Source organism: Penaeus japonicus, unplaced genomic scaffold, assembly GCF_977035675.1.
Source record: "Penaeus japonicus unplaced genomic scaffold, GWHDUDI00000001_assembly GWHDUDI00000037, whole genome shotgun sequence".
Lineage (NCBI taxonomy): Eukaryota > Metazoa > Arthropoda > Malacostraca > Decapoda > Penaeidae > Penaeus > Penaeus japonicus.
Genome location: NW_028234439.1, coordinates 11,175,664 through 11,188,163, shown reverse-complemented (window position 1 = coordinate 11,188,163; position 12,500 = coordinate 11,175,664). Strand labels below are relative to the sequence as shown.

At 45.8% G+C, this 12,500-nt stretch overlaps 1 protein-coding gene across 1 annotated transcript in view; it reads right to left on the bottom strand.

Moving 5' to 3' along the window:
- Positions 1-1,544: 1,544 nt before the first annotated feature.
- net (atonal bHLH transcription factor 8-like protein net) overlaps positions 1,545-12,500 on the bottom strand; it is a 24,670-nt gene continuing 13,714 nt past the window's right edge. The window contains exon 2 of the mRNA XM_043022559.2: positions 1,545-8,714. Coding sequence (XP_042878493.2) covers positions 7,322-8,714 — 1,393 coding nt within the window. The 3' untranslated portion in view covers positions 1,545-7,321. The remainder of the gene's footprint in view (positions 8,715-12,500) is intronic.

The following is a 12,500-nucleotide window of genomic DNA, read 5'->3' as shown; positions in this document are numbered from 1 at the left end:
TTTAATGCACATTATCTCCAAAACGACCCGCTTGACTTGCCTTGTCTCTCTCACTCTCTCTATCTATCTCTCTTTCTCCCTTTCCCTCCGCCTCGTATTTTGAACATTCTTATCACTTCTAACTAGTTCTTGAGAATGGGTCTTCGATAGCCCACAAATACCACACGAAATCACTCTCGTTTCACCTGAACTGGCTTGACCTGACCCACTAAGAGGTATGTAGAAGTCACGTAGAACCAACGGACTTTATGGATGCTGGGCAAGGCACTTTCAACCCGCTGGTGCGTGACGTCACAGGTCTGGCCGGACGATTTTTGTGGCCGTTGCAACAGGCTTTCAGTTCAGGCTTGGGGGGGGGGTGAGGGGGGGGGTGCTCTCACTGAGACCGTTGTTACTCTTATCGTCATTGTTGTTATTGGTATCGGTAACATCATTATTACGTTTATCATCGGAATCGTTATTCTTATTATCATCATACTTATGATATTTTTTTATTTTCATTATCACCTTCATCAATATCATTATTACTATTATTGTTATCATCATTATTGCCATTATTGATATCACTACTGTTAATATCATTATTTGCATTACCATTATTGTAATTATTGTTATTATCATCATTATCATCTTTACTGCTATTACCATTACTATCATTATCATCATCATCATCATGATATTATTCTCCATATTCGTATTATTATTATTGCAGATAGATAATACATCTATCTATCTATATACATATATATGTATATGTATATATATATATTTATATATATATATATATATTTATATATATATATATATATATATATATATATATATATATATATATATGTGTGTGTGTGTGTGTGTGTGTGTGTGTGTGTGTGTGTGTGTGTGTGTGTGTGTGTGTGTGTGTGTGTGTGTGTGTGTGTGTGTGTGCGTATGTGTGTGAATGAGAGTGTGTGTGTGTGTATATGTGTGTGTGTGTGCATATATATATTATATTATATATATATATATATATATTATATATATATATTATATTTATATATATATGTACACACACACACACACGCACAGACACAAACAAACAGACACACACAGAATATATATATATATATATATATATATATATATATATATATATGTGTGTGTGTGTGTGTGTGTGTGTGTGTGTGTGTGCGTGTGTGTATTGTTAAATGGTATTAAAGAAACTGTGGAAAGGTTCAATGATTTTGTAAATGTCTAGTTTATTCGCAGTATCGGTTTTCAGATGTGCAGTGGATTTCATTACTAAAGTTGTTTCAAAATGTATATGTACTTTCTGTTCGGTTTTTGAACCAGACGTTTTCTTTTTCTTATTTAGTTTGTCTTCCTTTTAAATTATTCGTTTTTCATGTTTCTCCATTTAATTCTTTGCCATGACGTTTTTATTTTATACTGTGATTCTTTCTGAAATATCACTATTTTAATTTTCAGTATCATTATTGTGCCTTATTCTCTGGCAACAGTAGGATGCTCTTGTAAATAGAAAAGGATTTGGAAATAAAACGTATATCAAAATGCCAACAAAATATATTTCATTTATAACCAACAGTCAGTCATACAGTCCAGTGTACATAATTTTATTTAAAAAAACGGTATTTACAAAATCTGATAGACGTTAAAATTTGAGTCACATGTCATAAAATTACGAAGGGGGAGGGCTAAAATAAAAACAACAAAAAAACAAAAATACAAACATAATGAAAAAACACATGATTTCCGATATCAAATATATATATAAAAAGACATAAATTTTATACACCTTGTACACATCAAAAAGTAGAAGAAAAAATCGTTTGTCTTTCATAAAGTAAAACTGTCTTGTCGAACGCACTTCATTTTAAAAAGTTTAAAAGTGTATTAAAAATGTGTAGGATAATATAAATACTCTGAAATATTTTGAACCACCTGACTAGCCCAAATAAGCTACAAACCATTAACTAGAGAGAGAGGTTGTGATTGCTCTGAACTGCGCTGTCACATTTTTATGAAATAAAAAATATCCCACTGGACTATACATATATTTCTCTCTATATATATATTTACAAATATCACATTCGCGTAAAAAATAGCTCACTGCAAAATAAAACTTCTAGGCGGAGTGTGTGTTATCAAAAGGTATCCTTCCGTAGATTTTCTCGTCATTTTCTATTTTTTCAGAGAACTCGGTTTATCGACATGACAACACCGCGCATCCAGCAGTGCTTCGTCCCCCCGCGCATGCGCACACAACCTCTATTTCAGCCGATGGTCTAGAGCCCTGCGCGTGTTGAGGGTACCATTTGTAAATTAGTCTACTGAATTGTTTTCCTCCAATCTGTACAAACTGAGTATGCAAACTGTACAATTTGCGGAGACTTAGAGCCTTACTGCTTACTTATTCAGTATTAAACTATGTACAAAATTTACATTAAAAAATCTTAAACAAAGACGGAAGACCAAGTGAATAAAAAAGTTTTCACATTTCATTTTCCCCTTCTTTTCAAAAACTATTATGCAAGATACAAAAGTATTCATTTTGTAATATCATGTACGTAACAAAGTGAAATGGTGTTTCTAACTAGAAAAATACATCACTGGGAAGGCGGAGACACGATAAAAACAGAACAAAAAAATAAATAACTCTTAGGAAGTTATCGTAAATTATCCCAAAAGTTATCATATGCTATATAAAGTTATCATTATGCGTCCTGAAGCTCGAAAATAATTTCTAAAAACTGACATTTTTTTCGTTTATTTTTTCTAATAATCTCGTTCTTGGACCACTGACATAAGGCACATGTTTTTTCTTTGATCATTTTTTGGATTTTATACTTGGCGGTTCTTTGTGAATAAAGAGAACAGAAAAAAAGTGAATGAAAATAAATAAGGAAAAGAAGAATTAAAGAAAATGTGTAATGTTTTACACTTCCGCTCAAAGGGTTGGGTGTTTTTAAGTGTATGCAGCAAACGCTACCAAAAGGGCGATACAAGATAGAAAGCGATGCGATAGAACAAAGAAAAGTAATAGAACAAAACCAAAAAAAGAAAGAAAAGAAAGCCAACGATCTGAGCATCGAACCCCCCAAAGGGACCCCGAGTGGGCGGAGCCTCGTGACGCCTCCGAGCCAATCCAAATGATCGACAGGTCAGACACTTGTCCCCAATAACCTCCTCCATCACACCTAAACTGGCACTTCCTGAATATGGTCGCACTCGGCGGTGACACTCTCTATCTCATTACATCAACGGTTGACTTGTCACTCAGACTCATGGCCGTGTTTGTCTTTAATACGGGCACTTCTAACGGTCTCCCTACCCCTTCCTCTCCCTCCTCCCACCCCCCACCCCCTTCGGTCTCCGGAATTACCTGCTTCTCTGCGCATTTCAGTCGGTTTGGAATTTCTTTGGGGTTGAAGTGAGAGGGGAGAGGATGAGGGGAGGTATGTGAGGGGAAAGGCCGTACTTGTCTTCCATTTTCCCTTTTTTTCTCCTAAACCATTCACTCTCTTTTTCTACTCGCACACTTTTTCCCCTCGGCAGACCATTCCCTCAACATAGCATGACCCTCTTCCCTTCTCCCCCATACTTCTAAATTAACCCGCCAGTGCCAGCTGTGTCGGCACTTCCCTTCACCCTAGACTGCCCGCCCCTCCCGGCTCCCTTCCCCTCCCCCAGCTCCAGATTCCTAATCTAAAAACACCCCAGGAGCGAATGGGGAGGCTCTAGCGTAAACACTAGATGGGGAGAGGGAGGGGGGGAGGGGCGTCACTCCCCATGTGACAGACACACACCCTATTAAAAGAGGGGAGACATCGAGAAAGGAGAACGTTAAAAGAAGGGGAAGACAAAATGGGAAGAAAAGGTTAATGAAAGGGGATGTTTGTCAAGGATTTGGGGGAAGAGGATATGAAATGGGAGGGGGAAGGGGGGAGGGCGTGTGATTGGTCACTGCATATTTTGTTTGACTATAGCAAGTGTTTATATATGAAACTATAAAGATACCAAACACTTGCAACCTACGATATCTTGCAACAATCGAATCATTCCACGCAAAATCACTTCGATCAATCTTTAACTTTAATAACTAATAATCATGGCTATTATCCACCGACCCAGCCATTTCCATTTTCGCCACAGTCCGCGGATCCACCCTGGCGTATCCTTCGCAAAAATAACACCAGGAAATATTCTGGAGTGCTTAGGAAACATCTCCTCTGAAATTTCGCAATTTTTACTCGAGTCCGTTTATTGGTATTTAAGGCTAGCGATGCAGTCGGTGGGATCCATTAGTTTCGTAATTAGCCTAGATGTCGGAGGCCAGGGCTGTGAGAAATACGAAGACACATTCTTGCAACAAAATAAACGTATATTTATGTGATAGTTATCTTGGTATAAGTTCTTTCTACTTGACAATAAGTTTATGTATGTCTGAGTGGAATGATCTGATTGTAAAAGACACCGTTTGCTACCAATGTCACACACACACACACACACACTCTCTCTCTCTCCAAAGTTCCCCCAGTACGAACAACAGACGTCTTACGCAGTCCAGTCCCTCAGCCCTGTTCAAAGAAGCCAAGGTCGGCGACGCAAGTGCATCACATCTGCCCAATCCTAGCCACCAGACGTGCACCTCCAGCGAAAGCAAAGGAGCGTGACCATGTATTCCTACGCCTTTCCCCTTCCCTGGCCCCTTGTTTCCCCTCTTCTCAACTCGAGATTCCTGATCTAAAATCAACCAGGAGCGGGTGTGAGGTCCCTAGCTTTAGGGGAAGGGGGGAGGTAGTCCCTCCTTGTGTTACAGACAGCACTGTGAGAAAAGAGGGCCAGGGGCGAAAGGCCAGATGAGTGTGTGTGTGGGGGGGAGTGTTGATAAAGGTTAATGAGAACGAAGGGGATGTCTGTCGGAGGCTATGGAGGATGGGAGGTGATATAATGGGGAGAGGGGGAGCGTGCGAAAGGTGGTAATTATTGCATGAAATGGCCCGCGTCGCTGGTCTAATAAATTCTTCCTTTTTCAAGTTTCTTCACTCTACAGTATCGGGTTAGTGAAATTACCCAATAATTCTACACTCAGACGGCTGAATTAAAATCGGCAACATTACCCCGAGAAGCTACCCCACACCCCCACCCCCACCACTCGGCCAGCCACCCTTGAAAACCATTCCTGACATCCTTTCCCTCCCCTCAGTCCAATTTTCCCCTTCTCTCTGCGCCTCTGAAACTCCCCTCACCCCCCGCCCTCTCCCCCTAACACGCAGCGGCACGTCAGCTGGTTTCCCCCTCCATTTGCCTAAATACCGACGGCGCCTGTTTGTTCACTACTTTCCCGGGGTGGGTCTGCGCCTCCTGTTCCCGGAGACACGTGGGGCTGCCTCTCAGTGCACGTGCTGGCTTTGAGTTTTCTCTTTCTCCTAAGCTTTTGTTTTCGCAATAAGTTCCTTATCTTAGGTAATATTTGATTTGATTTTGTCAGTTTGTTATACTTGTGTCTGACTGAGGTAACGTCTGAGTTTTTTTTTTACCAGTTCTGATGGAAGTAGCGACTATACCCGAAGCCAGAGCCAGTGCTATGTAGGAGGTTTCGGAGACATTCGCACATGCGAAAAATTGCTCAATGGTCGGAGCGGAAAACAGAGAATAAGGGGTAATCTAATAATAATGATACGGTAATAGAAAAAGAAAGGAAAGATGTTGATAAAACATGTACCAAATGATACCTAAAGAATTGAGAGACTTCTTCGGAATCGTGTATCTGTTTTTGACGTTTCACAAAAAAAAAACTCTATACAGTAAAATTCGGATTGTCCTCCGCCATTTATGATTAATCAGATCATTTTTTGCTACTACATGGTATCGCAGAATTTTTAAAAATCGAACACCGCAGTTTCAACACTACATTTCAAAAAATAAATAACTCTTTAACCGCAGCCTTGCAAACTGCGCGGGAGTTTCTTTCCCTCTTTTCTTCTAATGATACAAGATTTTTGACTGGTATTTTGACAAATGGGAAGTGTGCTAGGCCATACAGAAATAATGGTAATTGTAGATTATCTGTATATTTTGACCCGTCTCGCATACCTGACTTCTAACGAGGGCTGTCGTTGCTGCCATCTTGTGGGGGAAATTTGAACTATGAGAGCAGGCAGCAAAAACACCCCAGCAGCGGTGCCAACTCATATGATGATTCATGTTTCATCAATACACTAAATTACTCTACTTGCAAAAATGTGTTATTCGCAAAATGTCTTGTGAGAGCCACGGAGAAATGAAATTTTGAAGAATGATCATTTTTTCCACGTTAAACATAGTCTTTTAAGAGCTTGACAACGCCACTAGAAATCATCAGTCAAAATTCCAACCAGAGTAAGGAATAGGAATGCTCTGGCTGACACGAATAAAAGAATAAAGATGAACGACTCCGGAGCTCCTGTTCCTATCACCCGTGCAAGTGGACACGCTTTTGAAACTGCTTGGACAGCTTTCGATGGGACACGGGAGTAGGAACAGAAGACCCCGAACTCGTCCATTTTGGGGCACAATTTGCAAGCCTTACAAGAAATGCCTCACAGGCCCTTAAAACGGCTTACATGTTTATACTATAACACACATTGACACACAAAGCTATAATGTACTTTGGTGAGCACCTTATTGTTATGAGATGATTATAAAAATCGATGTTCCTAACCAAAGACCATTGTGGTATACTGAAGTTGTAAAGTCTATAGCAAAGGCCGGCTTGAGAAGCCGCCTCGATGGGCTGGGCCTTGGAAGGGCGGGGCACTGGAGCGATGTCACGATGTCACGGACGAGCCTTTCCTGGAGGGACTTGCGCGGACAGCCCTTCACGGAAGGAGTCATTTCCCTCCCGAAGGAGCGCGAGACAGACAACGAGCAGAACAGGACAAACATCGGGCGGACGGCTGTTGTGTTTCACGGCAGATCCTGTGTAGCACACGGCGGCTGCGGGAGCTGGGCCCTCGCGCTTCGACTAGAACACACGTTTAGTACAAATATCTTCTGTCTTTTGGAATTCTAAATAGACTATACTTTTTCTCTCACAGATTAGGTCTTTCGGCATTTAAAATACACTAATAAATATGCGAGTTGTCACTCGGTGGGACTATCTCGAACTTGAGTCACTGAATGTTTCTGAGCCACTTGTGGGCATAGTCACTGTGGGTGTGGTAACACTGGGGAGAAGCCCTCGTGGGCACGTGATCACTGTGGGGGTGGGGGTGGGCAGGAGAGCGGCTGTGGGGGAAGGCGAGTGTCACTGGTGGGCGAGGGTGCGGGCGTGCGGGCGGCCTCACTCGTCCCTCTTCTTCTTGGCCTTGCCCTCCACCTGGATGGTCCGCGTGGTGAGGTCGACGCACTCGCTGAACGAGGGCTCGGTGCCGCCCGCGCTGTAGTCGTGGCCGGCCAGGCGGGACAGCGACAGGATGTACGAGCACGCTATTCTCAACACCGACAGCTTGGACAGCTTCTGGTTGTGGCTGTAGGCCGGCACCGACGTCCGCAGCTTCTCGAAGGCGGCGCTGATGGTGTGGACGCGGTTGCGCTCGCGCGCGTTGGCCTCGATGCGCCGCTCCCGCGTCATGTTCTTGTAGTTGCGCTGCTTCTGCTTGCCGGGCTGCAGGAGGGCGTGGATGGTGTCGTCGTCGTCGGGCGGGCACGCGTCGCCGCCCAGGCTGGCGGGCACGTCGTCCTCGCCGTCGGCAGCGCCCCGCGACGGGCTGTCCGACGCGATCAGCGATTCCACGCTCAGGAACTTAGACGGCGCCTTCCCCGCCTTCCGCACCACGCTCACCTCGGCGCGGGCGGTGGGGTGCGCGCCCGTGCCCGCGCTCGGGCCCTCCGGCGCCGCCACGCGCGTCACCAGCGGCAGCGGCAGGTCATCTCGGGGAACCCGCTCTCCCGGGGGCGACCGCGGCGGCGGCGACTTGGGCGGCGGCGACGCGGGCGGCAGCTGCGAGGGCAGCAGCGGCCGGGGCAGGGGGTACGGGTGCGGGAGCAGCATGGGGTAGTGGTGCGGGCTGAGAGCGGGCGTAAGGCCGGGCGTGAGCCCCGCCCACCCCAAGGGGTTCATCACCCGCGGGTATCCCCACTGGGCGGTGACGGGCGGCCACGCGGGCGGGATCAGGAGGGGCGGGAAGGCGCCCATGGGCGGCCTCCTGAAGGAGCTGAGCAGCGGGTGGTGCTGCAAAAGCGGCGGCGCCCCCGGGGACGGCGACGAGGGCGCGCTCTTCTCGGATACGTCGGTGGCGCCATCGGTGCGGGCGGCCTTCGCGGGCCGGGGCGCGTCGGGGCTGTGCGGGCGCTTGGGCGGCGCCTCGTGGCACAGGCGTCGCGGCTCGGCGAGCTTGCGGCGGTTGCGGGCTGCGGCGCGCGTCCCGGGCGACAGCGGCGCCGCGCCCGTGTGCGGCTCCACGGGGCTGGCGGGCGGGCTGGCGGGCCCAGGCGAGGCGCGGGCGGCGTGGACCGCGTACTCCTGCCGCAGCGCCGAGTAGTGCTTGCGGAACTTGTGGAACTTGTGGTGGGTGGGCGGCGTGGGTGGTGTGGGTGGGCGGTGGGGGTGGTGGGCGCGGATGGGCTGGACGCGCACCTCCACGCTGTCCTCAGAGGCGTCGGTCGGGGAGTGGTCGTCCTCGCTCAGGAAGTCTTCGCGCGTGCCTCCGCCCTCCACCTCCTCCTCCATGCTCCTGCGGGACACAACACAAGGGTTAGAGGGCACGAGAAGGGGGGTGGGGGATTTGGATTGTTTTAATAGTATTGATGCTGTGATGATGATGATGATCAAGTGATGATGATAATTGGTGATGATGGTAGAGATAATGATAGCATTACCAAAATACTCATTGCACATTGGTTATATATATACACACATACATACATACTTATCTGAAAGAGAGAGAGAGAGAAAGAGAGAGAAAAAGAGAGAAAGAGAGAGAGAGAGAGAGAGAGAGAGAGAGAGAGAGAGAGAGAGAGAGAGAGAGAGAGAGAGAGAGAGAGAGAGAGAGAGAGAGAAACATAGAAAAAAGAAAAAAAAAAGAAAAAACATAAGAAAAACGAAAAACAGAGCGAGCGAGCGAGCGCAGGCATAAATACTCGTCCCTCAGCAAACAAGATCATTAAGCCCGCGATCTCCCGCCGTTCCCACAATCAAGTCTCGGAGACGTTTAATCACCATGTGGGGGCGGGGCGGGGCGCGGGGGGAGGGGGGGGACCCGCTACCACGTTCACGTCCGCCTCGCGAGGGAACGAACGGGCTTTAAATGTTCTCGGAAGTGCAGTGAATTATCGCCGGGGGCTATTTCGGAAGGGGCTATTTATGCGTGTAGTCCGAGTAATTTCACTCTTTAAGACGGAACGAAATAGAGAGAGAGAGAGAGAGAGAGAGAGAGAGAGAGAGAGAGAGAGAGAGAGAGAGAGAGAGAGAGAGAGAGAGAGAGAGTGTGTGATATATATATATATATATATATATATATATATATATATATATATATATATATATATATATATATATACATATATATATATATATATATATATATATATATATATATATATATATATATACAGAGAGAGAGAGAGAGGTATAGATATAGATATACAAATTGATAGATGGATAAACAGGTACATAAACGGATAACCAAATAAAAAGGGATAAATCAGAGAGAGAGAGAGAGAGAGAGAGAGAGAGAGAGAGAGAGAGAGAGAGAGAGAGAGAGAGAGAGAGAGAGAGAGAGAGAGAGAGAGAGAGAGAGAGAGAGAGAGAGAGAGAGAGAGAGAGAAAGAGAGAGAGAGAAAGAGAGAGAATGCAAGAAAGAGAAAAAGAAAGCGCGAAAGCGAGACGGCGCAAGGCGGAGTCCACAGCCGCCGTCATCCCAAGAGCCTCTCGGCCCATAAACACCCAACGAGATCGTAAAGGGGCTTCAGGGGCGCCAGGAGCCCCGATCAGACCAATTTAGGGATACACGCATCGACGTGGGATGTTTACCATTCCAGAACAATCCGAGACGACCCGCCGACTTAATTGAAAAGATCGTCTTTTTGTGCGTTTTTGGTCCGTGTATCGGATCATTCTTATTGGTTTCATTTTTTTTATTCAGTTTCGCTTTTGTTTATCTCTTTTATATTCATTCAGTTTCTCATTCTTCCTTTTGTCCTCGCTTTCACTTTCGTTTTTTTCATGTCTTCTTTCGAATTAGTTCTTTAAAAGATTAAAACTTTAGAACGGAAATTCATCTTAAAGGAATAAAAAAAATCTAAATCAATTAGTTCTCTCCTTCTTTCTCTTTGTCTTCCTTCATTCCCCCTTCTCACCAATTTCCTTTCTTCCTTCCTTCTTCCTCTTCACTCAATTCTGACCTCCTTCCTCTCCTCTCTTCCCTCCTCTCACCTCCCTTCCTTCCCCTTCTCCTCCATTTCCTCTCTTCCTTCCTCCTTCCTCTTCACTCACTCTCTCACATCCTTCCTCTCCCTTTCCCCTTCCCCCCCCTCCCTTCGCCTATGGGAACATCACGATCTCTGTCACGGCCCGTTAATTAGGCGCAATCAATTAATTATCTATGCGGTTGCACAAAAGGACATGAAACCGGTGATTCATTCTCCAATTCGCTCCGTTTTGTTTTTTGTTACTTTTTTTCTCTCTCCCTCTAACTCTTCTCTCTCTCTCTCTCTTTTCTCTCTCTCTCTCTCTCTCTCTCTCTCTCTCTCTCTCTCTCTCTCTCTCTCTCTCTCTCTCTCTCTCTCTCTCTCTCTCTCTCTCTCTCTCTCTCTCTCTCTCTCTCTCTCTCTCTCTCTCTCAGCAAAACGAGGGGAATAAAGGAGCCAAACGGCGATTTACGGGAGAGATAGGGAACGCCACTTTAATGGCGAAATAAAAAGAGGCAGAAGTTTTGTGAAGGATCTAAAGGGATAACTATAAAAGGACAGGAGGATCGAACCTAAAATAAAGGACAAACTTGAATAAATACCAAAAACAAAACCAAAGAAGCAAAGGAAGGGAAAAAGATTGCGAGCAACGTTGCACGGAGGGAAAAATAGCCTTGGCGCTTATCAATGTCTCGAGCTAATTTTCCTCTCATGGCGCTGGTCTCTCCGTAACAAAAGGCTGTCTTCATGCGTGAAAATGGGATTGTCGATCTGCCGCGGATGTTTCAATTTAGGCGCGCCACAGAAAACGGATCGGCTTTTTATTTACGTTTTTTATTTCAAATGGCATTTTTTTTTCTTTTTTTCTCTCTCCTCTCTTTTCCTCTCCCATCCATCTTTATCTTTCTTTCTCTCTCTCTCTCCTTTAATGACCCGGTTTCGGTTATTTTTGAAATTGCCGAAAGGTAGACGATATATATTAAAAAAATATTTATTTCGCTCTTTTCCCTTTCTCCTTTCTTCTCTTCCCTTCCTGTATCACTCTCTCCCTTCTCCTGGGTTTCGTCAGCACTTATCGCCCTCTCTTTCCCCCTCTACCTTATCGCCTTTATTCCCATGATTCTCATTCGCTCCATCTCTCGCTGCGGTCATGCACGAAAACGTTATTGTCAGTGTTTACTTTATACTTCTATCTTCTTTTTTCGTCTGTCTAGTTATCATGTATGTGTCTCTCTCTTGATCTGTATACCAGGATACCGGTCTGCATGTTGACTATCTACTTTTCAGTCACTCTATCCATTCATTATTCATTTAGCAACGTCAATTCAGCAAGCCTGCTCGTCTATATGTCTATCTGCCTGAATATCAACCTGTCTACCATGTACACGGCTAGGCAGACAGCCTCTGGTCTGGGGTCTGCCTGGCCGTGGGAACAAAATCACTGGATCGGAATATTTGCTTTCTTCTTTGGTTCTCGTCATGCAGAGTGCGTCCGTGCTGTGATGTGTGCTGCGAGGGTGGTGGTGGTGGAGGAGGAGGAGGTGGAGGAGGAGGAGGAGGAGGAGGAGGAGGAGGAGGAGGAGGAGGAGGAGGAAGGGGAAGGAGAAGGAGGAGAAAGGAGGAGAAGGAGGAGGAAGGAGAAGAGGAAGAGGAGAGGAGGAGGAGGATGTCAGAAGGGAGAGGAGGAGGAGGAGGAGTGGAAGAAGAGGAGGAGGAGAGGAGAAGAAAAAAAAGAAGAAGAAAGAGAAGAAGAAGGAGAAGAAGAGGAGAGGAGGAGGAGGAGGAGGAGGAGGAGTTGGAAGAAACAGAAGAAAACATGGGGCAATAAAGATGGAGGAAAGAGGGGTGGAGGATGGCGAAAAAAGTGGCAGAGGGGAAAACACAGACGGAGGAAGAAGCGAGGGAGCACAGAGGAGCGGAGGTGCCGTCCCCACCGCCACTTTAACGAACGCCTCTCGACTCGCCCCATCATTGTCGTGCCCGCGTGCGCTGTGTTTACATTTCTGCCAACAAGGAAATATCTCCAGGTTTCCATTTACTTGTTAGCGTCACTCTCTTCCCTCCATCCCTCTTAGACAAAGAGCCCGTGGCTAAGAGTGGCCCGAGAAAAC